This window comes from Stegostoma tigrinum, chromosome 16 (genome assembly GCF_030684315.1).
Source record: "Stegostoma tigrinum isolate sSteTig4 chromosome 16, sSteTig4.hap1, whole genome shotgun sequence".
Lineage (NCBI taxonomy): Eukaryota > Metazoa > Chordata > Chondrichthyes > Orectolobiformes > Stegostomatidae > Stegostoma > Stegostoma tigrinum.
In genome coordinates, this window is record NC_081369.1 from 67984058 (window position 1) to 68011658 (window position 27601).

At 45.0% G+C, this 27601-nt stretch overlaps 1 protein-coding gene across 1 annotated transcript; it reads left to right on the forward strand.

Annotated features, from left to right (window-relative positions):
- The first annotated feature begins 1475 nt into the window (after positions 1–1475).
- rad1 (RAD1 homolog (S. pombe)) lies at positions 1476–27601 on the forward strand. Its single transcript, XM_059651830.1, has 5 exons — positions 1476–2268; positions 17144–17252; positions 17360–17618; positions 25661–25759; positions 25846–27601. Exons 1-5 carry the CDS (start codon positions 2077–2079, stop codon positions 26027–26029), a joined length of 843 nt encoding a protein of 280 aa, XP_059507813.1. The 5' UTR covers positions 1476–2076; the 3' UTR covers positions 26030–27601.

Genomic DNA, 27601 nt, shown 5'->3' on the forward strand with positions numbered 1-27601 from the left:
AAGGTACAGATGGCCTGATTAGCAAGTTTGCAGATGACACTAAGATTGGCGGTGTAGCAGATAGTGAAGGGGGCTGTCAGAATATGCGGCACAATATAGATAGCTTGGACGTTAGATGGAGAAATGGCTGATGGAGTTCAATCCAGGCAAATCCGAGGTGTTGCATTCTGGAAGATCCAATTCAAGAGTGAACTATACGGTAAATGGAAAAGTCCTGGGGAAAATTGATGCAAAGAGAGATTTGGGTGTTCACGTCCATTGTACCCTGAAGATGACAATGCAGGTCGATAGAGTGATCAAGAAGGCATACGGCATGCTTTCATTCATCGGACGGGGTATTGAGTTGGCAGGTCATGTTACAGTTGTCTCGGACTTTGGTTCGACCACATTTGGAATACTGTGTACAGTTCTGTTCATCACATTACCAAAAGGATAGAACATAGAACATAGAACACAGAACACTACAGCACAGTACAGGCCCTTCGGCCCTCAATGTTGTACCGACATGTCATACCGATCTCAAGCCCATCTAACCTACACTATTCCATGTACATCCATATGCTTATCCAATGAAGACTTAAATGTACCTAAAGTTGGCGAATCTACTACCGTTGCAGGCAAAGTGTTCCATTCCCTTACTACTCTCTGAGTAAAGAAACCACCTCTGGCATCTGTCCTATATCTTTCACCCCTCAATTTAAAGCTATGCCCCCTCGTGCTCGCCGTCACCATCCTAGGAAAAAGGCACTCCCTATCCACCCTATCTAACCCTCTAATTATTTTATATGTTTCAATTAAGTCACCTCTCAACCTTCTTCTCTCTAGTGAAAACAGCCTCAAGTCCCTCAGCCTTTCCTCGTAAGACCTTCCCTCCGTACCAGCCAACATCCTAGTAAATCTCCTCTGCACCCTTTCCAAAGCTTCCACATCCTTCTTATAATGCGGTGACCAGAACTGTACGCAATACTCCAAGTGTGGCCGCACCAGAGTTTTGTACAGCTGCAGCATAACCTCTTGGTTCCGGAACTCGATTCCTCTATTAATGAAAGCTAAAACACTGTATGCCTTCTTAACAGCCCTGGATGTGGATGCTTTGGAGAGGGTGCAGAGGAGGTTCACCAGGATGTTGCGTGGTATGGAGGGCGCTAGCTATGAAGAGAGGTTGAGTAGATTAGGATTGTTTACGTTAGAAAGATGGAGTTTGAGGGGGACCTGATCAAGGTCTACAAAATCATGAGAGGTATAGATAGCAAGAAACTTTTTCCCAGTGTGGGGAATTCAATTTCTAGGGGTCATGATTTCAAGGTGAGAGGGGGAAAAGTTTAAGGGCGCTATGTCTGGAAAGTTCTTTATGCAGAGGGTGGTGGGTGCCTGGACCGTGTTGCCAGTGGAGGTGGTAGAGGCGAACACAATAATGTCTTTTAAGATGTATCTAGACAGATACATGAATGGGCAGGGAGTAGAGGGATAGGTGAAAAATAGGTGACAGGTTTAGACAGAGGATCTGGGATCGGCAAAAGCTTGGAGGGCCGAAGGGCCTGTTCTTGTGCTGTAATTTTCTTTGTTCTTTTTTTGTATGACTACACTGGAGAGGTTACAGAGGAGATTCACCAGGATATTGCCTGCAATGAAAAGTATCAGTTCTGAAGGACAGGTTGAGTTTGTTTTATTTAGGGTACAGGAGGCTGAGTTTGTTTTATTTAGGGTACAGGAGGCTGATGGAGTTGCACAGATTTAAGAGAGTTGTTAGAAGACATAAACGATCCCTGGAGGAGGGTCATTTTGACAGCAGCAACAGGTTGTGTTTGATAGTTTGGCGGGCGCGGCGCCAAAGGAGGGAATTGAACAGACAAAGCTGAAGGACAGCCCGAGCGTTGCACAGGCACAACGGGCTGAATGGCCTCCTACGGTTTCAATGGTGATTGAATGGTTTAGTTGGCTGTAAGTGCCGAAGATTTATTCATCAATTCAAACCTGTTGTATCTGTCTGCTGCCTGGAGCTGAGACTCCGCGGAAGCAGCTGCGGCCTAACCGTGACTGAAGCCTGGGCCTGGAGTTTTACCGATCGTGGGCGCAATGCCTCAGCCCAGGCCTGAGGCGGGAGCCGAACGGTTTGTTCTCGTCGCCAGTTTAGAAAATGTGCGGAATCTGTCAAATCTGCTTAAAGCCGTTAATTTCCGAGACCAGGCGACGGTGTTCGCCTCCGCTAACGGCATCAGGGTGACAGCTGAGGCCGCCAAGAGCGTCCAGGGGAACGCGTTCATCCAGGTACCGGGGGGGTGGGAGGTGTGAGAGTTCATCGGGCGGGTGTCGGGGGTGGGGTGTGAAGGATTGGGAGGAGGGTGTGAGGGATTCAGGGGTGTCAGTGGGGTGGTGTCAGGGGAGGGTGTGAAGGATTTGGGGTGTCGGTGTGAGGGATTTGGGGGGTCAGTGTGAGGGGGAGTGTCAGGGGAGGGTGTGAGGGATTGGGGGGGTGTCAGGGGAGGGTGTGAGGGATTGGGGGGGTCAGTGTGAGGGGGATGTCAGGGGAGAGCGTGAGGGGGGGTGTCAGGGGAGGTTGTGAGGGATTTGGGGGGGTGTCAGTGTGAGGGGTTGTCAGGGGAGGGCGTGAAGGATTGAAGGGGGACTGGGAGGTGGGGGGGTCAGTGTGAGGGGAGGTGGGGGGGTCAGTGTGAGGGGAGGTGGGGGGGTCAGTGTGAGGGGGGTTGGGGGGGTCAGTGTGAGGGGTGGTGCCAGGGGAGGGTGTGAGGGATTGGGGGGGTCAGTGTGAGGGGTGGTGCCGGGGTAGGGTGTGAGGGATTGGGAGGGTCAGTGTGAGGGGTGGTGCCGGGGTAGGGTGTGAGGGATTGGGAGGGTCAGTGTGAGGGGTGGTGCCGGGGTAGGGTGTGAGGGATTGGGAGGGTCAGTGTGAGGGGTGGTGCCGGGGGAGGGTGTGAGGGATTGGGAGGGTCAGTGTGAGGGGTGGTGCCGGGGGAGGGTGTGAGGGATTGGGAGGGTCAGTGTGAGGGGTGGTGCCGGGGGAGGGTGTGAGGGATTGGGAGGGTCAGTGTGAGGGGTGGTGCCGGGGGAGGGTGTGAGGGATTGGGAGGGTCAGTGTGAGGGGTGGTGCCGGGGGAGGGTGTGAGGGATTGGGAGGGTCAGTGTGAGGGGTGGTGCCGGGGGAGGGTGTGAGGGATTGGGAGGGTCAGTGTGAGGGGTGGTGCCGGGGGAGGGTGTGAGGGATTGGGAGGGTCAGTGTGAGGGGTGGTGCCGGGGGAGGGTGTGAGGGATTGGGAGGGTCAGTGTGAGGGGTGGTGCCGGGGGAGGGTGTGAGGGATTGGGAGGGTCAGTGTGAGGGGTGGTGCCGGGGGAGGGTGTGAGGGATTGGGAGGGTCAGTGTGAGGGGTGGTGCCGGGGGAGGGTGTGAGGGATTGGGAGGGTCAGTGTGAGGGGTGGTGCCGGGGGAGGGTGTGAGGGATTGGGAGGGTCAGTGTGAGGGGTGGTGCCGGGGGAGGGTGTGAGGGATTGGGAGGGTCGGTGTGAGGGATTGGGAGGGTCAGTGTGAGGGGTGGCGCCGGGGGAGGGTGTGAGGGATTGAGGGGAGATTGGGAGGTGGGAGGTGGGAACGGTGTGAGGCGGTTGTGGGGGTCACTGTGAGCGGTGGTGTCGGGGAGGGTATGAGGGATTGAGAGGGGTATTGGGAGGTGGGGGGGTTCACTGTGAGGGGTGGTGCCAGGGGAGGGTGTGAGGGAGGTTTGGTGGCGGGTGGGGTAGTGTGGGAATATCTGGGTGGGGGGCAGGTGTGAGAATTCATCGGGGATGGTGTTACGGAGGATATGAGGGGGGGATCGGGAAAGGGAGTGTGCGTGGGGAATTGGGGTTGTGGGAGAGGATCCAGGGTGGAGGATACAGTGCAGGGTAGTTGGGGAAGGAGAATTCTGGAGTTTAGGGGCCATGGGACGATACTGGGGGAGGAGGTAAAAATGCCAAGGGCTTTGGACAGAGGAAGGGGGAAAGAGCAGATACCGGGCCCTGGGAGAGGGAAGGAAAGGAGTTGTGGCAAGTTTGGGGCTGAGTCTGGAGTCTGAAAAGAGATACTGTGGAATTTTTTGTAGTTGTATAGGAATGACTTGGATGTGGGAAGTGATTGTATTATCAACAAGATTTTGGATGATACAAAAAAGAATTTGGAAAGTTAAGAGGTGAGGATAACCAAAGAGTCTACAGAGGAACCGTCAGCGGAAAATTGAGAAATTTGTACCGAGATCTCAGTTATCAGTAAGAATAATAGGGGTGTAACTGTAAAGCAATTTAACTTTCCAGACATAAATTGTGACTGCCATGTTAAGGGCTTGGACAGAGAGGAATTTGTAAAGTGTACACAAGAAAGTTTTCTTATTTGGTATGTGGATGTACCTACTAGAGAAAAGGCAAATGTGTCTTTCTCCTGGAAAATAAGGCAGGGCAAGTGTCTGCGGTATCAATGGGGGAGCAGTTTGGACCGAGTGATTATAATTCTATTCATTTTAAAACAGTCGTGGAAAAGCTTGGACCTGATCTAAATGTTAAAGAACTAAATTGGAGTAAGTCTGATTAAGCAAGAAGTATCAACAGTTAATTGGGGGATGTTGGGGGTTGGGTATTCACAGGAAAATGGATGTCTGGAAAGTGGGAAACCTTCAAAAAATACGGTAGTGTGAAGGGCAACGCTGGTAAGTGAGGAATTGCTGGATGACCATAGAGTTGAGGCCCAGAAAGAAGAAATTATTTATCAAATATAGACAGCAGGGATCGAGTGAATCCTTGTAAGAGTATAAGGGTAATAGGAGTATTCTCGAGGGAAATCAGGATGGGAAGAAAGGAGACATGGTAGGACTAAGAAGAATCCAAAGGGACTCTACAAATACATTAAGAACAAAAGATTAACTAGGGAGTGAATAGGGCCCCTAAAAGAAGCAAGGCTGCCGATGTGTGGAGCTGCAGGAGGTAGGTGAGATACTGAATGAATATTTCGCATCAGCACTTACTTTGGAAAAGGATATGGAAGCTAGAGAACTTGGAAAAATAAATACCGATATCTTAAACGCTCCATATTACAGAGGAGGTGGTGCTGGACATGTTAAAACGCATAAACGTGGTTAAATTCTCGAGACATAATTGGGTGTACCTAGAGGTTTGTGGGAAGCAAGGGAAGTGATTGCTGGCCTCCTTGTTGAGATATCTGTATCATGGATAGCCACGGGTGAGGTGCCAGAAGACTGTTTGTTGGCTAATGAAGTGTCACTATTTAAGAAAGATGATAATGAAAAGTCAGGGAACTATAAACCAGTGAGCCTGACATCATGAGTTGTTGGAGGGGATTCTGAGGGACAGGGTTTACATTGGAAAGGCAAGGACTGATTAACTATAGTCAAAATGGCTTTGCATGTTGGAAGTCATGGCTCGCTAACTTGACTGCATTTTTTGAAGAAGTGACGAAGAAGATTGATGAAGTCAGAGCGGCGGACGTTATCTCTATGTTTGAGTGATAATGGGAACTGCAGATGCTGGAGAATCCAAGATAATAAAATGTGAGGCTGGATGAACACAGCAGGCCAAGCAGCATCTCAGGAGCACAAAAGCTGACGTTCGGGCCTAGACCCTTCATCAGAGAGGGGGATGGGATGAGGGTTCTGGAATAAATAGGGAGAGAGGGGGAGGCGGACCGAAGATGGAGAGAAAAGAAGACAAGAAGATAGGTGGTCTTTTTTTCTTCTTCTTTTCTCTCCATCTTCGGTCCGCCTCTCCCCCTCTCCCTATTTATTCCAGAACCCTCATCCCATCCCCCTCTCTGATGAAGGGTCTAGGCCCGAACGTCAGCTTTTGTGCTCCTGAGATGCTGCTTGGCCTGCTGTGTTCATCCAGCCTCACATTTTATTAACCTGTTATCTCTATGTTTGACTGGTTAGCAAGGTTAAAGCACGTGGAATACAGGGAGAACTGGCCATTTGGATACAAATTTGGATTGAAAGTAGGAGGCAGAGGTTATTGGTGGAAGGTTAGTAAGTTTGCAATTGGTGATTTAGTGGACAGTGAAGACATTTACCTCAGAGTACGAAGGGACTTGATCAGATGGGCACACGGGCCAAGAAGTGGCAGATGAAGTTTAATTTAGATAAACGTGAAGTGGTGTATTTTGCAAGGCAAATCAGGGCAGGACTTGTACACTTAATGGTAAGATCCTGGGGCATGTTTTCAAACAAAGAGACCTTAGGGTTCAAGTTCATAGTTCCTCGAAAGTGGAGTCACAGGTAGACATGGTAATGAAGAAGGCATTTGGTGTGCTTGCCTTCGTTGGTCAGTATATTTAGTATAGAAGTTGGGGGGTAATGTTGCGGCTGTAATGGGACATTGGTTAGACCGCTTTTGGAATACTGTGTGCAATTCTGGTCTCCTTGCTATAAGAAAGATGTTGTGAGACTTGAAATGATTCAGAAAAGATTTACAAGGATGTTGCCAGCATTGGGGTTTAGTGCTATCGGGAGAGACTGAACAGACTGGAGCTATTTTCCTTGGAGCATCAGAGGCTATGGGGTAACTGTGTAGAAGTTATAAAATCACAAGGAGCATGGATAGGGTGAATAGTTAAAGTCTTTTTCCCTAGAATAGGGGAGTCCAAAACTAGAGGGCATAGATCTAAGTTAAGAAGGCAAGGAGTTAAAAGGAACCTAAGGAACAACTTTTACACACAGAGGGTGGGTGTGTGTAGAGAATGAGCTGCAAGAGGAAATAGTGGAGGTTGGTACAATTACAACATTTAAAAGGCATCTGGATGGGTATATGAATTGGAAAGGTTAGAGAGATATGGGCCAAATTCTGGATTAATTTAGGCTATCTGGTCAGCATGGATGAGTTGTACCGAAGGGCCTTTTTACCATGCTGTACATCTCTATGACCCTGTGATTCTATGAATAAGGAGATATTGGGGATTTTGGCAAGTATAAAAATGGACAAATCCCGGGTCTGAATGAGTTGTTTCTCATGGTACTGTCAGAGTCGAGAGAGCTTCTGTGCTGTACATCTCTCCTGACTCTTTCAGTGCTGGATATAGATAGGTTAACTGAGTGGGCAAAAATTTGGCAAATAGAATATTACATGGGAACTTTGGCATGAAGAATAGAGGAACTGAGTATTATTTAAATAGGGACAAACTGCAGAAAATTACAGGACAAAGAGGTTTGAGAGTCCTCAACCATGAATCACAAATAGCTAGTATCCAAGTTCAGCAATCAAGAGGGAAAGGAAGTGGAATGTTGGCCTTTTTATTTGAATGGAATGAAAAAAATAGGAAGGTTTTGATAAAACAATACACGGCAATAGTCAGAACACAGTTGGAATATTGTGAACAGTTCTGGGCCTCTTATTTAAGGAAAATTATATTGGTATTGGACAGAGTGTAAAGGAGGTTCACTTGGCTGACACCAAGTCTGGATGCACTGTCTTGTGAGGAGAAGTTGATTAGGTTGGTAGTTGGTATTTAGAAAAATAAGAAGTGACTTATTCATAGAGGTCAAGATTTTTCAAGAACTTGAGAGGATAGCTGTGGAGGGGTCATTTCTCTGATTGCAGAGTTTAAAACCAGAAAGATCTCAATAGGCAGACTTCGCTGAGCATTCTTGGAAAATTCAGTGCAGTCACTATGATCGTTCATCAGAGTGAGGATGAACTCACTTTCAAGGAACAGTAAGCCCCAAACATTACATTACTATAGTGTTTCCATCCTTCCTTCCAACTCTAACCAAAAAAAAAGACGAGACACATTAGGAGAGACTGGCAGGAAGACTGTTGTAGCCTACAGGGTATTTGGTCTGCTTTTAAAGATTGCAGTGTAATTCAAGGAACCAATCAGTGCAGCTAGTTGGTGTAAGTGTGAACTTAGGTGAATGCTGCGGTTCATTGAGTAAGACAGGCAAGGTAAGACTGTTTTATGTTTCTTACTGTGAAGGCACAGAGATGGCAGTTAGGGCAGGGGTGTGCTCCTCCTGTCAGGTGTGGGAGTTCAGGGAATAGTCAAGTGTCCCTGCCGACTACATCTGCAGTAAGTGTGACCGGCTACAGCACCTCACAGCGTTGTTCGGTTGGAGCGGTGGTTGGACTCACCGAGAAGCGTACAGGGTGCAGACAGTGTGATAGACCCTAGTTACAGGGAGGTAGTCATACCAGAGGTTCAGTCAGTAGATATGTGACCATCAGGAGAGGCAGGAAGGTAGAGGTCCTGTGGCTATTCCCCTCTCTAAATGGTATACCGTTTTGGATACTGTTGGCGGGGATAGCTTCTCAGGGGAATATAAAAGCAGCAGCCTGATCTGTGGCACCACACTTAGCTCCACTGTGTAGCAGGGTCGGGAAGATCCAAGCGAGCAATAATAGTCGGCAGTTAGGGACACAGTGTTTCTGTGGCCGCTTCCAAGAATCCATGATACTGTGTTGCCTTCCCTGTGCCAGGGTCAAGGATGTCTCTGAGTGTTTGCATGAAATTCTTAAGGGGGAGGGTGAGCTGCCAGTGATCACGGAACACATTGGTACCAATGACATAGGGAGAAAGAGAGATGAAGTCCTGCAGAGTGAGTATAAGGAGTTAGGAGAGGGGCTGAATAGCAAGGCTTTGAGGGTGGTAATCTCTGGGTTACTACCAGTGCGTCATGCTAGTGAGGCAAGGAATAGGAAGATTGGTCAGTTGAATATGCAGCTAATGAGCTGGTGCAGGGGACAGGGTTTCAGGTTCTAGGATCATTGGCACCTCTTCTGGGACAAGGGTGACCTGTACAAGAGGGATGGGTCACACCTAAACAGGAGGGGAACCAATATCCTGGCAGGGAACTTTGCTAGTGTTACTTGGGAGGATTTAAACTAGAGCGGCAGGGGGCTGGGAACTGGAGCAACTGGTTAGCAAGTAGGAGGATTGAGGGGAAGGTATAGACAGGGTGGATAGTATGAAGCTTTTTCCCAGAGTGGGGGACTCAATTACTAGGAGTCACGATTTCAAGGTGAGAGGGGAAAAGTTTAAGGAAGATATGTGTGGATAGTTCTTTATGCATAGGGTGGTGCGCACCTGGAACGCGTTGCTAGCGGAGGTGGTAGAGGCAGGCACGATAGCTTCATTTAAGATGTATCTAGACAGATACATGAATGGGCAGGGAGTAGAGGGATACAGATCCTTGGAAAATAGGTGACAGGTTTACATAGAGGATCTGGATTAGCGCAGCTTAGAGGCAAGGGCCTGTTCCTGAGCTGTAATTTTTTTTGGCCTTTGGTCTTTGGTCTTTGGTCTTTGTAGATTTTAAGACCAGTAATTCAGAAAGGAAAGACAGGCAGAGACAGATGAATGAACATGATGGTGCTAACAGGCTAAATTGTGTTTATTTCAACACAATGAGTATTATAGGTAAGGCAGATGAGCTTAGAGCTTGGATCAGTACATGGGACTATGATATGACATTGTGGCCAATAATTACTTGGTCGAGAGAGGAACGGGACTGGCTGCTCAACATTTCAGGTTTTCGTTGTTTTAGATGAGATAGAAAGGAAGGTAAAAGAGGTGAACAAGTTGCATTATCAATCAGGGAGAATGCCTCTTCACTCAGAGAATGGTAAGGGCGTGGAACGTCCTGCCTGTAGATGTAGTTAACTCAGCCACATTAGGGGCATTTAAACAGCCCTTGGACTAGCATACGGATAATGATGGGATAGTGTAGGGGGAGGGGCTTAGATTAGTTCACAGGTTGGCGCAACGCCGAGGGCTGAAGGGCCTGTTCTGCGCTGTATTGTTCTATGTTCTATGTTCTATACATCTACACCCAAGAGGAGACAAACTGGAGGGGTCATCCACTAAGGTTAAATGGGTAGAGCTCAAAAATAACATGGGTGCAATCACTCTATTTGGATTATACTATAGGCCTCCCAACAACTACCAAGAGGTTGAGGAACAGATATGTTGACAGATTATGGAAAGCTGCAATAATAACAGAGGTGTCATAAGAGGGTGACTTTAACTTGCCCAATATTGACTGGGGCTCCCTTCGAGCAAGAGGCTTAGAAGGGGCAGAATTTGAGGTTGTAGACTTGGGCCAGTGTGTTTGGTTGCAGATGTTTTGACACCCTACTAGGTAACATTGTCAGTGTGCCTCCGGTGAAGCGTTGGTGTTCTGTCCCACTTGTTATTTATATGCCTCGGTTTGCTGGGGTGTTTGGCATTACTTCCGGTTCTGTTTTTCAGTGTGTTTGTTGATATGTTTATGGAGTGGTTGGAATGCTGGGCCTCCAGGAATTCCTCGGCATGTCTCTGTTTCGCTCATCCTATTATAGATGTGTTGTCCCAGTCGAATTTGTGTCCTTCTTTGTTCGTGTGTATTGAGACCAGTGAGAATTGGTCGTGTTTCTTGGTGGCTAGTTGGTGTTAGTGTGTCCATTATTGTCAGTTTTCTTCCAGTTTGGTCTATGTAATGTTTCTCACAGTCCTTGCGTGGAATTTTACATATATATGGTATACAGTATTTGTATACCCTGTGACAGCTACTGACGAACGTAAAGGATCCCATACCCACTACCAATAAAATTAACACAATATTCAAAATACAATGGGAGAACACATCCATAATAGCACAAGCCAAACAGAGACATGCTAGGAAATTCCTGGAGGCCTGGCATTCCAACCGGAACTCCATCAACAAACCTCTGAAAAACAGAACCAAGAATAATGACTGTCACGCCAGCCAACCGAGGCATATAAATAACACGCGGGACAGAACACCAACAGTTCACCTCAGGCACACTGACAATGTTACCTAGCAGGGTGATGAAATGTCTACAACCAAACTCACTGGCTCAGCAAGCAAGGCTACAACCTCATCCACAACCTGAATTGCAAACCTTTTCAAAAACTTTAAACAGCTGCTTGGGTAGAATTTGTTAAGTGCATTCAAGGGCGTTTCTTGAAACAACATGTGGTTAGTCCATCTAGAGGAGGGTCCATACTGGACCTTGCATTGGCTAATGAGCCCAGCCTGATAACAGAACTTTCGATGGGAGAGCATTTTGGTAACACTGATCACAACTCCCTAAGTTTTAAGATAGCCATGAAACAAGGATAACTCAGCACCCTGCAGGACGGTACTAAACTGGGGGAAGGCATAATGTGTCAGTGTTAGGCAGGAACTAGGGAGTGTTAATTGGGAGGAACTGTTATCAGGCAAGTCCACATTTGACATGTGGGAGCTATTTGAAGACCTGTTGATAAGAGTTCAAGACCGGCATGTTCCAGTAAGGAGGACGAATAAGGATAGCAAGGTAAGGGACCTGTGGATAACAAGGCAGTTTGAGAATTTCGTCAAAAGGAATGAAAAGAAGCATATGTACAGTTTAGGAAGCTATAATCTGAAAGGTCCCATGTGGAATATAAGGCAAGTAGGAAATTAGAAGAGTAAGAGGCCATGAAATAACCTTGGCATGTAGGGTTAGAGGGAATCCCGAGGTATTCTATAGAGGATAATGAGGGAGAAGGTAGGACCACTCAAAGATAAAGGAGGGAACTTATGCTTGGAGGCAGAGAATGTGGGTGAGATCTTATATGAGTACTTTGCATTGGTATTCACCAGGAAAAGGATATGGAGGATGGTGAGATTTGTGTGGAGCATGCAAATATGCTAGGGCATTTTGAGATTAAGAAAGAAATGGCGTTGGATCTCTTGAAGAGCATTAAGGTGGATCAGTCTCCAGGGCCCAATGGTATCTGCCCCAGGTTAATGAGGGAGGCAAGACAAGAGATTGCTGGGGCCTTGACCAAGATCTTTGCATCCTTCCTCGCCACTGGGAACTGGCAAGTAGCTAATGTTCCTCTGTTCAAGAAGGGAAATAGAGACAATCCAGGAAACTACAGACCAGTGAGTCTCTCATCGGTGGTTGGGAAGCTATTGAAAAGAATCCTTAAGGATAGGATTTGTGCAGGGTAGGTCATATCTTACAAACTTGATTGAATTTTTTGAGGAGGTGACAAAGGTGATCGATGAGCATAGATCATTGGATGTTGTTTACATGGATTTTAGTGAGGCTTTTGACAAGGTCCCTCATGATAGCCTCATGATATTAGAGCGGGAGGGGGAGGATCTAGTTGTGGCCCATGCCGCAACAAACAACATAGGCAAGAGAAAAGAGCACCTGTTCAGAGATTATAGGAGTTCGGAACCAAATTAAGGAACATGTCCTCAAGGGTTATAATCTCTGGATTACTGCCTGAGCCCCATGCTAATTAGCATAGGGATATGAGAATAAGGGAAGTAAACACGTGGCCAAAAGAATGGTACGGGCAAGAGAGGTTCCTTTTCATTGGCTCTGGCATCAGTATTGGAACAGGAGGGATCTGTACTGGTGGGATGGTCTCCACCTGAATCGAGCTGGGACCAGTGTTCAAGTGAAAAGGGTAAATAGGCTGGTCAACAGGACTTTCAACTAGAAAGTCAGAGGTGAAGGGAATGGTGAAACTTGCCCCAGTGGGAAACAAAGCAGTAGGTTAAAATCTGTAGTGGTGGATTCAGTTACATGGAAAAATATGAAAGAAACGACAGGGAAAGAGAACTTAGGAGAGGTTATTAAAGTCTCCAGCACAGACACAAATAGGACAGAGTGTTTGGATAGCAATCAAACTCGTGGGAGAAAAATGAATGACAATAAGAAGATGGAGGGTTAAAACAGGACTGAAGGTGTTATATCTGAATGCATACAGTGTAAGGAATAAGGTAAATGAACTTGTCGCGCAGATCAAAATTGGCAAATATGATGTGGTAGGCATCATGAGACATGGTTGCAAGTGGATCAGGATTGGGAACTGAATATCCAAGGATATACATCCTATCGAAAAGATAGGCAGGTGGGCTGATGGGGTGGGGTTACCTTATTAGTAAGAAATGAAATTAAGTCAACAGGAAGAAGCGAAGTAGGATCAGATGGTGTAGAATCTATATGGGTAGAATTGAGGAAATGCAAAGGTATAAACCATAGTTGGAGTGTATACAGGCCTCCAAACAGTAGTCAGGAGATGGGGCGCAAGACACACTAGGAGATAGCAAAGGAGTGTAAGAAAGGCAAAGCCACAGTGATCATGGGGGATTTCAATATGCAAGTGGACTGGGAAAATCATGTTGGTCGTGGATTGCAAGAAAAGGAGTTTGTGGAATGTCTATGAGATGGCTTTTTGGAGCAGCTCGTGGTGGAGCCCACAAGGGAACAGGCAGTACTGGATTTAGTGTTGTATAATGAGGCAGACTTGATAAGGGAGCTTAAAGTGAAGAAACCTTTAGGAGGCAGTGATCATAATATGATTGAATTTACTCTGCAGCTTGAGAGGGAGAAGATAGAATCAGAGGCAACAGTTTTGCAGCTGAAAAAAGGCCACTACAGAGGTATGAGGGAGAAGCTGAGCAGAATTGACTGGAAGAGGAACCTAGCAGGAAAGACAGTGGAACAGCAATAACAGGAGTTTCTGGGAGTAATTCAGGAGACACAGCAAAAATTCATCCCTTGGAAAAAGAAGCATGGTACAGGGAGGATGAGGCAACCATGGCTGACTCAGGAAGTTAGGTATAGCATAAAAGCAAAAGAGAAAGCATATAATGTGGTGAAGGGCAGTGGGAAACCAGAGGATCGGGAAGCTTACAAAGACAAACAGGGCAACAAAAAACTAAATAAGGAGGGAGAAAATTAAATATGATGATAAGCTAGCCAATAATATAAATGAAGACTGTAAGAGTTTATTTAGATATATAAAAGGCAGAAGTGGACATTGGACCGCTGGAAAATGCTGGTAGAGAGAGAGTAATGGGGAACAAGGAAATGGTTGAGGAACTGAAATAACTACTTTGCATCAGTCTTCACAATGGAAGGAAAACATGAGTAATGTCCCCAAAATTCAAGAGATTTGGGGGGCAGAGCTGAGTATGGTGGCTATCACCAAGGCAAAGGTGCTAATAAAACTGATTGGCCTGAAGGTGGACCAGATGGACTACAACTCAAAGTTCTAAAAGAGATAGCTGAAGAGATAGTGGAAGTCTTAGGGGTGATCTTTCAGAAATCACTAGAGTCAGGCAGGGGCCCAGAGGACTGGAAAGTAGATAATGTGACACCCTGTTTAAAAAGAGAGTAAGGCAAAAGATGGAAAATTACTGGCCGATTATCCTAACTTCAGTTGTGGGTAAGATTTTGGAATCCATTGTAAAGGATGAGATTTCTGAATATTTGGAAGTGTAGAATAAAATAGGGCAAAGTCAGCATGGTTTCATCAAGGGGAGATCATGCCTGACAAATCTGCTAGAATTCTTTTGAGGAAGTAACGAGGAGGGTAGACCAAGGAGAGCCAATGAATGTTATCTACCTGGATTTCAAGAAGGCCTTTGACAAGGTGCCACACAGGAGGCAGCTGAGTAAGATAAGGGCCCATGGTGTTACAGGCAAGGTCCTAGCATGCATAGCAGAATGGCTGTCTGGCAGAAAGCAGAGAGTGGGGATAAAAGGGTCTTAGGATGGCAGCTGGTGACAAGTGGTGTTCTGCAAAGGTTGGTGCTGGGACCACAGCTTTTCACTTAATACATTAATGATCTAGATGAAGGCACTGTGGGCATTCTGGCTAAGCGTGAGGCCATGCATTTTGGCCATGCATGGACTATTTTCTAAATGGGGAGAAAATTCAGAAGTCTGAAGTGCAAAGAGACTTGGGAGTTCTAGTCCAGGATTCTCTCAAGGTAAACTTGCTGGTTGAGTCAGTAGTTAGGAAGGCAAATGCAATGTTGGCATTTATTTTGAGAGGACTTGAATATAAAAGCAGAGATGTACTACTGAGGCTTTGTAGGGCTCTAATCAGGCCACATTTGGATTATTGTGCGTAGTTTTGGGCCCCATATCTCAGGAAGGATGTACTGGCCCCAGAGGGGGTTCAGAGGACATTCACGAGAATGGTGCCAGAAATGAAAAGCTTAACATATAAGGAAAGTATGAGGATGCTGGGCGTATACTCATTGGAGTTTAGAAAGATGAGGGTGGATCTAATTGAAACTTACAGGATACTGAATGGCCTGGACAGAGTGGATGCTGGGAAGATGTTTTCATTTGTAGGAGAAACTAGGACCCAAGGGCACAGCCTTAGAGAAACTTTATCAGCCAGAGAGTGGTGAATCTATAGAATTCACTGCCATAGAAGGCTGTGGAGGCCAGGTCATTGAATACATTTAAGACAGTAATAGATAGGTTCTTGATTATTAAGGGGATCAAGGGTCACAGGGAGAAAACAGGAGAATGGGGTTGAGGAACTTATCAGCCATGATTGAATTGCAGAGCAGACACAATGGGCCGAATGGCCTAATTTCTGCTCCTATGATGTTGTCAGAAGGGTGTTTTTCGGGCTGGAAGTCCGTGACTAGTGGTGTTCCACAGAGATCCATACTGGGACCTTTGCTGTTTGTGATATATATAAATTACTTAGATGAAAATATAGTATCAGAGATAATGGGAACTGCAGATGCTGGAGAATTCCAAGATAATAAAATGTGAGGCTGGATGAACACAGCAGGCCAAGCAGCATCTCAGGAGCACAAAAGCTGATGTTTCGGGCCTACACCCTTCATCAGAGAGGGGGATGGGGAGAGGGAACTGGAATAAATTCCCCATCCCCCTCTCTGATGAAGGGTCTAGGCCCGAAACGTCAGCTTTTGTGCTCCTGAGATGCTGCTTGGCCTGCTGTGTTCATCCAGCCTCACATTTTATTATCTTAGATGAAAATATAGATGGGTGGGTAAGTAAGTTTGCAGATGGTACAAAGATTGGTGGAGTTGTGGATAATGTAGAAGGTTGTCAAAGGATACAGTGGGACATAGATCAGTTGCAGATACGCGTGGAGAAATGGCAGACGGAGTTTAGTCCGAGCAGGTTTGAGGTTCTGCATTTTGGAAAATCACATGTTAAGGAAAAATATGCTGTTAATGGCAGGATTCTGAATAGCATTGATTTACAGAAGGATCTTGGGTTCAACTCCATAGCTCCCTAAAAGTTGCCACATAAGTAGATAGTTTGGTTAGGAAGGCATGTGGCATGCTTGCCTTTTTTGGTCGGGGCATTGAGTACAAGAGCCAGGATGTCACATTGCAACTTTATAAGACTTTAGTTAGGCCACATTTGGAGTATTATGTTCAGTTCTGGATGCCACATTACTGGAAGGATGTGGAGGTTTTGGAGAGGGTGCAGAAGAGGTTTACCAGAATGGTGCCTGGATTAGAGGGTACGGGCTATAAGGAGAAACTGGAAAAATTTGTTTTGTTTTCTCTTGAGAGGCTGAAGGGAGACTTGTTAGAAGTCTGTAAAATGATGAGAAACATAGTTGGGGTTGATGATAAGCATCTTTTTTTTACCAGAGTTGAGATGTGCAATGTTAGGCGGCATGCATTTAAGGTTAGAAGGGAAATGTTCAAAAGAGATATGAGGGATAAGTTTATTTTTGCAGAGAGTGGTAGGAGTCTGGAATGCACTGCCAGGGGTTGGTGGTGGAGGCAGATTCGACAGGGGCATTTAAGGGACTTTTAGATAAGTGCATGAATATGGGAGGAATAGAGGCATATGAACCAATGGTAGGCAGAAGGGTTTAGTTTTGTTTAGTGTCATGTTTGGCACAACATGGTGGGACAAAGGGCCTGTTCAAAAGCATCATCTGAGAATAAGTGGTTGTACATTTAAGGAAGAGATGAAGAGATATTTCTTGAATTGTGAATCTGTGCAATTCATTACTGCAGAAAGCTTTTGAGAATTGGTCATAAAAGATATTCAAGACTGAGATTGACAGATTTTTAACCAGTCAAGGAATCAAGGGTGTTGGGGAAAAGGCAAAAAATTGGAGTTGAGGGTTATTAGATTGGCCATGATCTCATTGAATGACAGAGCAGACTCAATGGGCTAAATGGCCTATTCTTACTTCTATGTCTTCTGGTCTTACAAGAATGGGGGACGGGAGGGGTTTTGAGGAGGGGTTCCTTGGCATAGGAATGGGAGAAGGAACAGGGAGCTCTCATTCATATCCTCATTAACTCTCTCCCCAATGAACTGTATGGTTTCTTCCATTGAAGATTCACTTTTAAACATTTGTTGTTTTTAGGCATGTATATTTCAAGAATTTCGAATTGAGGAGGACTCTGTGATGTTTGTAATAAATCTAACAGTTCTCCTTGACTGTCTCACAATATTTAGTGCAAGTTCCCTGCCAGGTAGAAGTATTTTGATAATTTCAGACTTGAACCCATTAAAATACAGTTTTAAAAGTGAAATGACTGAACATTGAACTGGAGCTATCGATCACTTCCTTCCTTTGTAGGAGTGACAACAGCCCTGAGGATGTGTTATCGTGGATACGGATATCCATTGACACTGTTTCTGGAGGAGAGTGGTGTGGTAACTGTCTGTAAGATTCAGACTCAGGAACCAGAGGAAACACTTGACTTTGACTTCTGTAGCACAAATGTTGTGAATAAAATAATTCTGCAATCAGAGAGCCTTCGGGAGGCTTTTGCCGAGCTTGATATGAGCAGTGAGGTGCTACAGATCACAATGTCTCCAGAAAATCCCAATTTCAGGTACTGAGTTAACTTCAAACTCAAAAAGGCCTTAACAAAGGAGCATCATAATCTGTGTCTGATTTTCTTCAACATTCTAACTTTTACATTTTGCTCAGCAGAAGTTTTTCAGCCCCCACTACAAGAAGTAGAAATAGGAATAGGCTGTTCAGCCCCTCTGCCATTCCTTCGGATCATGGCTAATTCAACATTTCTCATAACCACCTTCCTCCATTACCCCTTAACCCTTGATTCCCTGACCTATGTTGGCCTTAAATATGTACAAGGACCCTACTCCCACAGCTCTCCATGGCAATGAGTTCCAAAGACTATCAACCCTCTGAGAGAAGAACGTCCTCCTCATCTCAGTTTTAAATTGGTGCCCCTTTATTCTGAGACTATATGGTCTGGTCTTCGACTCTCCCAAGAGGGGAAACATCTTCTCAGCATTAACCCTGTCAAGCCCATTAAGAATCTTCTATTTTCAATGAGATCTCCTCTTATTCTTCGAAACTGCAGTGAGAAAAGTACCAATTTATTCTCATATGAGCCTTTGCGCATACAACAATTCCTCCATAGCAGGGATCATCCTAGTAAACCTCGTCTGAACTACATAGAACATAGAACATTATAGCACAGTACAGGCCCTTCGGCCCTCGATGTTGTGCCGACCTGTCATACCGATCTCAAGCCCATCTAACCTACACTATTCCATGTACGTCCATATGCTTGTCCAATGACGACTTAAATGTACCTAAAGTTGGTGAATCTACTACTGTTGCAGGCAAAGCGTTCCATTCCCTTACTACTCTCTGAGTAAAGAAACTACCTCTGACATCTGTCCTATATCTTTCACCCCTCAATTTAAAGCTATGCCCCCTCGTGCTCGCCGTCACCATCCTAGGAAAAAGGCTCTCCCTATCCACCCTATCTAACCCTCTGATTATTTTGCATGTTTCAATTAAGTGACCTCTCAACCTTCTTCTCTCTAATGAAAACAGCCTCAAGTCCCTCAGCCTTTCCTCGTAAGACCTTCCCTCCATACCAGGCAACATCCTAGTAAATCTCCTCTGCACCCTTTCCAAAGCTTCCACATCCTTCTTATAATGCAGTGACCAGAACTGTACACAATACTCCAAGTGTGGCCGCACCAGAGTTTTGTACAGCTGCAGCATAACCTCTTGGTTCCGGAACTCGATCCCTCTATTAATAAAAGCTAAAATACTGGATGCCTTTTTAACAGCCCTGTCAACCTGGGTGGCAACTTTCAAGGATCTGTGTACATGGAAACCGAGATCTCTCTGCTCATCTACACCACCATGTAATGGTAAGGATCTTACCATTAGCCCTGTACTTTGCCTTCCGGTTACTCCTGCCAAAGTGCATCACCTCACACTTGTCTGCATTAAACTCCATTTGCCACCTCTCAGCCCAGCTCTGCAGCTTATCTGCAGCTGAACTACCTTCAGTGTAACAATATTCTTCCTTAAATAAAGGGAGCAAAACTGCTCATAATACTTCAGATTTTTGTTTTAATTCATGCATGTTACTGTCATGGCATCACTGGCTGGGCCAGCATTTGTTTCCCAGCCCTAACTGTCCAGACAGCACTTCGGAGGCAACCATATTGATGATCCAAATGTGGTATCACCAACACATTATACAATTGCAGAAAGACTTCGCAGCTCTAATGCAAAAACATAAATTGATGGGAAATCTCCACAGGTCTGGCAACATCTGTGGAGAGAAAGCTGAGTTAATGTTTCGGGTCCAATGACCTTTCTTAGAATGGTTTTTGACCCCCCAGTTCTCTACATGTTCATGCATCCATCTGAATGTCTCTTAAACTTTGCCAGCACGTATAGAGAGGTGATCAGACCACAGGCTAAAAAGGCAGAAAGGAAATGGGTGACCACCAGGCAGAGTAAGAGAACTAGCCAGGTCATGCAAGAATCCTTTGTGGCCACTCTTGAGAAACAGATATATCGCTTTAGATACTGTTGGTTGGTTGAAAATTTGGAAATGGCTCCACAGAAGCAAACTGTAATGGCCAAATTCATGGGGACTGTAAAAATGTAATTGTTGTAGAAGATTCAATTATAAATGAAATAGATAGGCATTGACCAGACAATTATCTACATTATCTACACTGATTTTAGCAAGGCTTTTGACAAGATACTGCATGGTGGGTTGTCGAGCCAGGCTAAATCCCATGGGATCCAGGAAGAGCTAGCCAATGGATTCTATTTGGAAAAGCATAGAGTGATTACAGGGAGTCAGCATGGCTTTGTGAGGGGCAGGTCATGCCTCACAAATCTTATTGACTTCTTTGAGGAAGTCACGAGACAGGTTGACGAGGGTTGAGCAGTGGATGTGGTGTACATGGACTTCAGCAAGGCATTTGATAAGATTCCCCACGGCAGGCTCATTCATAAAGTCAGGAGGTATGGGATACAGGGTGATTTGGCTGTCTGGATTCAGAATTGGTTGGCTGACAGGGGACAGAGAGTGGTTGTAGATGGTAAATATTTTGCCTGGAGGTCAGTGCTGAGTGGTGTCCCGCAGGGCTCTGTTCTTGGGCCTCTGCTGTTTGTAGTTTTTATAAATGACTTGGATGAGGAGGTTGAGGGGTGGGTTAGTGTGTTTGCTGAAGACACAAAGGTTGGAGGTGCCGTTGATAGTATCGAGGGCTATTGCAGGCTTCAGCAAGACATTGACAGAATGCAGAGCTGGGCTGAGAAATGGCAGATGGAGTTCAACCTGGACAAACACGAAGTGATGCAATTTGGAAGGTCGAACTTAAATGCTGAATATAGGATTAAAGGCAGGATTCTCGGCTGTGTGGAGGAACAGCGGGATCTTGGTGTTCAAGTGCATAGCTCCCTCAAAGTTGCCACCCAGGTGGATGAGGTTGTTAAGAAAGCATATGGTGTTTTGGCTTTCATTAACAGGGGATCGAGTTTGAGAGCCGCGAGGTTATGCTGCAGCTTTACAAAACTCTGGTGAGACCACACTTGGAATGTTGTGTCCAGATCTGATCGCCCTATTGTAGGAAAGATGTGGAGCCTTTGGAGAGGGTGCAATGGAGGTTTACCAGGATTCTGCCTGGACTGGAGGGCTGGTCTTACGAAGAGAAGGTGACTGAGCTTGGACTTTTCTCTCTGGAGAGAAGGAGGAAGAGAGGTGACCTGATTGAGGTGTACCAGGTAACGAGAGGCATGGATCGAGTCGATAGCCAGAGACTTTTCCCCAGGGCAGGATTGGCTGCCACAAGGGGTCATAGTTTTAAGGTGTTAGGAGGAAGGTATAGAGGAGACGTTGGAGCAACGTTCTTCATCCAGACAGTTGTGAGCGCATGCAATAGTTTACCAGCGGTAGTCGTGGAAGTGGAGTCATTAGTGACATTTAAGCGACTGCTGGACATGCACATGGACAGCAGTGAATTGAAGGGAATATAGGTTAGGTTATTTTATTTTTGGATTAGTATTATTCCACGGCACAACATCGTGGGCCGAAGGGCCTGTACTGTGCTGTACTTTTCTATGTTCTATGTTCTATGGATACAAAATTGGCTTCAAGGTAGAAGATAGAGGGCAGTGGTAGTGGGTTATTTTTCAAACTGCAGGCCTGTGACCAGCAGTGTGCTAAAAGGATCAGTGCTGGGTCTTCTGTTGCATGTCATTTATATAAATGATTTGGAAAAGAATTTAGGAGGTATGGTTAGTAAGTTTGTGGATAACACCAAGGTTGGTGGTATATTGCACAGTGAAGAAGGTTATCTGAGAATACAGCGGGATCTTGATTAACTGGACCACAGACGCCAGGCTCGCCAGTTTATAGTTTCCTGGATTATCCCTGCTTCCTTTCTTAATCTCCAGTCTTCTGGAACCTTGCTCATGATCAAAGAGGATAGGAAGATATCTGCTAATGCCCCAGCTATTTCTTCCCTTGCCTGTCTCAGTAACCTAGGATAGACCCCATCCGGCCCTGGGGATTTGTCTACCTTAATGAAATTTAGGATACTCATTGTATTGACATTCTCTAGAGTATTCATCCCTGACCTCAACATCAGTCATTTCTTTCTCCTTGGTGAATACTGATACAAAATGCTCATTAAGGATCTCCCACACTTCCTGAGTCTCCATGTGTAACTCCCCTCCTTTTCCTTGCTACCCTTTTTCTTCTAATATATGCACAAAAAGCCTTGGGATTCTTCTTGACCCTCTTTGTTAATGACGTATCATGGCCCCTTTTAGCTTCCTGTAGACAAGAAATTTCTAGGGTGTATATGGAATGATTTTCTGGACCAATATGTTGAGTACCAACAGAGAACAGGCTATTCTATACTGGGCATTGTGTAATGAGAGCGCAATAATTGGTAGTGTATTGGGAGAAACACGTTGGGAATAGCGACGATAATATGATAGAATTCCCCATCAAGGTGGAGAATGTGGTAGTTGATTCTGAGACAAGGATCCTGAATCTTAACAATGGAAGCTACAACAGTATGCGATGGGAGCTGACAACAATGGTTCGGGAAATGTTACTGAAAAGAGTGATGGTGGGTAGGCAGTGCCAAACATTCAAAGAGCAAATGGGTGATAGACATAAATTGTTTATTCCTGTTTTGTGCAAGAGTGCAAAGAGAACATTGGGCAGGCCATGGCCTTCAATGGAAGTTAGAGAGTATTAGATACAAAAATGAGCCATTGATTGGCAAGAAAAAACAATAGATCTGAGGATTGGGAACAGTTTGGAAGTCAGCAAAGGAAGATCAAGGGATTGATTAAGAAGGGAAAAATAGCATTTGTGAGTAAGCTTGTGGGGAACATAACTGATACAAAAATTTTTGTACCTATGTAAAGAGAAGAAGATTGGTGACAACTAATGTAGGCCCCTTAGTGATAGAAATGGGGAAATGTATAATGTGGAATAAAGAAATGGCTGACAAACTAAATTCATATTTTGCTTCTATCTAATTAGACACAGTCAGTGTGGATTTACAAAAACAAAATCCTGCTTGAGGAATTTACTGGAATTCTTCAAAAAAACAACTAGTGGAGTTGATCAGGGTTTATGGATGTGGTTTATTTGGACTTTCAGAAGGCTTTCAATAAATTTCCTTATAAAACATTAACATGTAAGATAAAAGTTTATGGAATTAGGGTCGTGCATTGAAATGCATAGAAAATTGATTACCAGACAGAAACAGAATAGGAATAATTTTTGTTTGAATAGTAGGCGGTGAGAATTGGGGAGCTGCAGGGATTGATAGTAGGACCCAAGTCAATCACAATGTATGTTAATAATTTACTTGAGAGAAGTAAATGTAATATCTAAAATTTTCAGTTGACATAAAGTTGGTTGGGAGGTTGATCTGTGAGGAGGATATAGATATATTGCAGAGTAATTTGGAAGGCTGAGTGAGTGTGCAAATGCATGACAAATGAAGTATAATGTGAGTGGAAGGTTATCCACCTTGGCAGCAAAAATAGGATACAGATTATTATTTCTCTGTAAATTGAGAGAGGGATATTCAATTGGTCATGTGTCCTTGTCCGCCAGTTGCTAAAAGTAAATGTGCAGGTACAGCTGGCAGTAAGCAAACTTAGCCGTCATAGCCTTGAGAGGATTCAGATACAGGAACAAGAATGTCTTGCTGCAATTATGAGGGGCATTGGAATAATGTATGCAGTATTGGTTTGCTTATCTGCAGAAGGATGTACTTGCTATAGAGAGACTACAGCAAACATTTACCAATTTTGATTCCTGAGGTGATAGGACTGATGTACAAGGACAGATTGAGTTGGTTAGGATTGTATGCACTGGAGTTTAGAAAAATGAGGGGAGATTTTATAGAAACCTGTAAAGTTCTAACAGAACTAGGCAGGTTAAATACAGGAAGGATGTCTCTGATAGTGGGCGAGTGCAGAAACAGGGGTAATGGTTTAATGATAAGGGGTAAACCTTTTAAGGACTGAGATAGAACATGAACATTGAACAGTACAGCACAGTACAGACTCTTTGGCCCATGATGTTGTGCCAACCTATTACCCTACTAAGATCAATGTACCCTGCATGCCCTACATTTTACTATCCTCCATGTAAGTTGCTTAAAAGTCTCTAAAGTATCTGACTCCACTACCACTGCCAGCAGTGCATTCCACACAACAGCCACTCTCTTTGTGAAGAACCTTCCTCTGACATCTCCCCTGCACCTTCCTCCAGTCACCTTAAAATTATGTCCCCTTGTAATTGTCAGATCCACTCTGGGAAAAAGTCTCTGATTATCCACTCTATCTATGCCTGTCATGACCGTGTACACCTCTGTCAAGTCATCTCGCATCCTTCTTCACCCCATTGAAAAAAGCCCTGGCTATCTCAACCTTACCTGATAAGACCTGCCCTCCAGTCCAGGCTGCATCCTAGTAAATCTCCTCAACACCCTCTCTAAAGCTTCCACATCTTTCCTATAATGAGATGACCAGAAACAAACAAAGAAACCGACAGCCCAGGAACAGGCCCTTCGGCCCTCCAATCCTGCGCCGATCCAGATCCTCTGTCTAACCTGTCGTCTATTTTCTAACGTTCTGTGTCCATTTGCTCCGTGCCCGTCCATGTACCTGTCCAGATATATCTTAAAAGACGCTAACGTGTCTGCGTCTACCACGTCCGCTGGCAACGCGGTCCAGGAGCCCACCACCCTCTGTGTAAAGAACTTTCCTCGCATATCTCCCTTAAACTTTCCTCCAAAGGGGAGAAAATGGAGTCCAGATAGGTGGAGATGAGTTTGGTGGGGCAGGAACAGGCTGAGACAATGGGTCGACCAGGGCAGGCAGGTTTGTGGATTTTGGGAAGGAGATAGAAACGGGCCGTGCAGGGTTGGGGAATAATAAGGTTGGAGGCTGTGGGTGGGAGGTCCCCTGAGGTGATGAGGTCATGAATGGTGTTGGAGATGATGGTTTGGTGCTCGGGGGTGGGGTCATGATCAAGGGGGCGGTAGGAGAAGGTGTCGGAGAGTGACTCGCTTGTGTGTGACTCCCTTGTTCGCTCCACACTGCCCTCCAACCCCACCACACCTGGCACCTTCCCCTGCAACCGCAGGAAATGCTACACTTGCCCCCACACCTCCTCCCTCACCCCTATCCCAGGCTCCAAGATGACTTTCCATATTAAGCAGAAGTTCACCTGCACATCTGCCAATGTGGTATACTGTATCCATTGTACCCGGTGTGGCTTCCTCTGCATTGGGGAAACCGACCACTTTGCAGAACACCTCCGCTCGGTTCGCAATAAACAACTGCACCTCCCAGTCGCGAACCATTTCAACTCCCCCTCCCATTCTTTAGATGACATGTCCTTCATGGGCCTCCTGCAGTGTCACAATGATGCTACCCGAAGGTTGCAGGACCAGCAACTCATATTCCACTTGGGAACCCTGCAGCCCGATGGTATCAATGTGGACTTCACCAGCTTCAAAATCTCCCCTTCCCCCACCGCATCCCAAAACCAGCCCAGTTCGTCCCCTCCCCCCACTGCACCACACAACCAGCCCAGCTTGTCTCTGCCTCCCTAACCTGTTCTTCCTCTCACCCATCCCTTCCTCCCACCCCAAGCCGCACCTCCATCTCCTACCTACTAACCTCATCCCACCTCCTTGACATGTCCGTCTTCCCTGGACTGACCTATCCCCTCCCTACGTCCCCACCTATACTCTCCTCTCCACCTATCTTCTTTTCTCTCCGTCTTCGGGCTGCCTCCCCCTCTCTCCCTATTTATTCCAGAACCCTCACCCCATCCCCCTCTCTGATGAAGGGTCTAGGCCCGAAATGTCAGCTTTTGTGCTCCTGAGATGCTGCTTGGCCTGCTGTGTTCATCCAGCTTCACGCTCTATTATTTAGCCGTAGTCATTGTCTCCACTCTCTGTTTTCAGACTTGTAATTTACCTTTTCATGTCATTATGGAAAACTGCCCTTCTGTGTCATTACCACTTGTTATCTTATGTTATCATCTTTTTTAATTTCTTGTTCACAAACTGCTTTTAAGCACCATTTCTGTTTCAGGTTATCTACTTTTGGGAATGCAGGAAGCACACACTGTGATTATCCGAAAGACTCTGATATGATTGAGGCATTCCATTGCAACCAGACTCAATGTAATAGGTAGGGTGATGTATTGATTGCATTCTCATTACTGCAGCTGCTTCCATTTTGTGTTATCTGAATTTAATTGTGTTCTCTCTTGTCAGGTATAAAATCTCATTATTGAAGCCATCTATTAAGGCCTTGGCTCTGTCCTGTAAAGTTTCGCTCCGTACAGATAACCGTGGATTTCTGTCCTTACAGTATATGATCCGGAATGAAGATGGACAGATCTGTTTCGTAGAATATTACTGTTGTCCTGATGAAGAAGTTGGGGAGTTTGAGTCATGATGTTCAGCTGTTTATCTCTTTGTTTGTCAAAGAATATGGGAACAGGAGTAGGCAATTCAGCCCCTGAAGTCTGCTTCACCTTTCAATAAGATCGTGTGACCTTTGGTCTGAGCTGTGGCCTAACTCCATATGTATGCTTTGGGCCCATATCCCTTGATGCCTTCACTTAATAAAAAATTCTTAATTTTAGATTTCAATGTAACAATTGAATTAATGCTGGCTGTTTGAGCAAGAGAGTTCCAAACTTCCACTATTCTTTGCATGTATAAGTGCTTTCTAACATCTCTCCTGAATGGCCTGGTTGTAATATTTACAGTATGCCCCATGGTTCGAGAGTGTTCAACCAGTGGAAATACTTTAACTATCCTGCCTTAACCTGTTACTGTCCTGAAAGCATTGATTATAACACCCCTTAACCTTATAAATTCTACAGAAAACAGGCCTAATTTGCCTAATCTCTCCTCCATAATTTAACCCCTAAATTCAGGGATCAAAATTATAAACCTGTGTTGAACTCCTTTTCAGGGCCGAAATATTGTTCCTAAGGTGTGATATTGAGATCTGCATTACAACCGCAAGACTAAGTACCATTCCTCTTTCCAGAAGCTGCAGAGGCTAAACTCTGAAGCATTGCCCAGCCTGAATTTGACTGTGACATCTCCTGATTTTGCTCCTTATCCCTAGGGTGATGTCAGTTTATGCTGAAGTTTTGGTAAATGTGTCAATTGTGTTTGAGGTGTAAATATGGGACTGTGAAGTATTTGCAGTAGTTTTGTCGGCTGGTAGAGCTATTTTGTGTTGAGACCTTGTGTTGATTTTTCTGAAGTGGAATTCTGAAATCATCACTCAGATCTTTGAAGGCACACAGAAATAGCTTTGATACTTACTTGCCTTTCGGTGATTGGTGATGGCTGGGTAGAAATGGGTGAGATTGCTGAAGAAGGTATATGACCCAATAACAAGACAATGATGAGAGAGGGAGAACAATATATGTTATCATTGAATGAAATTTTTTTTAGACAAGCGGTCTTGCAGCTTTTTAATTGATAATTTGCTAATTTGTGCTCTTGCGTCAGTGTGATTTGATGTTGTCCTTTGTTCTAACAATGTAAAGTTTGTAAAAGCGTTTTGCTTTGTAGCTGATTTTAAGATTTGAAGAAACTAATTTAATTCATATCTTGAATTGCTGTTGGGAGGCCTGTAGTGCAGCCCCAGCATTGTTACTGCACCCTTCCTATTTCCACCCTAGTCCATCCTTTCCATTTGGATCATACAGCACAATTTGACCCATTGTGCCAATACTAGTTCTTTGAAACAACTATTTAGGTAATTCCATTCCCTCACTCTTTCCCCAATTCCTCCCTGAAATTTGCTTTTGAGTCTGCTTCCATTACCCTATGTGAAAATGCTTCTTTTTGGCATAGATTTTTTTTGTATCATGTCAACACTGGTTTAATTGTTTTTAAGATATACATATGATTTTGTCCATTAAAATTCTATACAAGAATCAAAAGTTTTCACTAAGCACAACTTTAAATACTTAGGTCTGTTTCTGAAACTTATTTTGCTGAA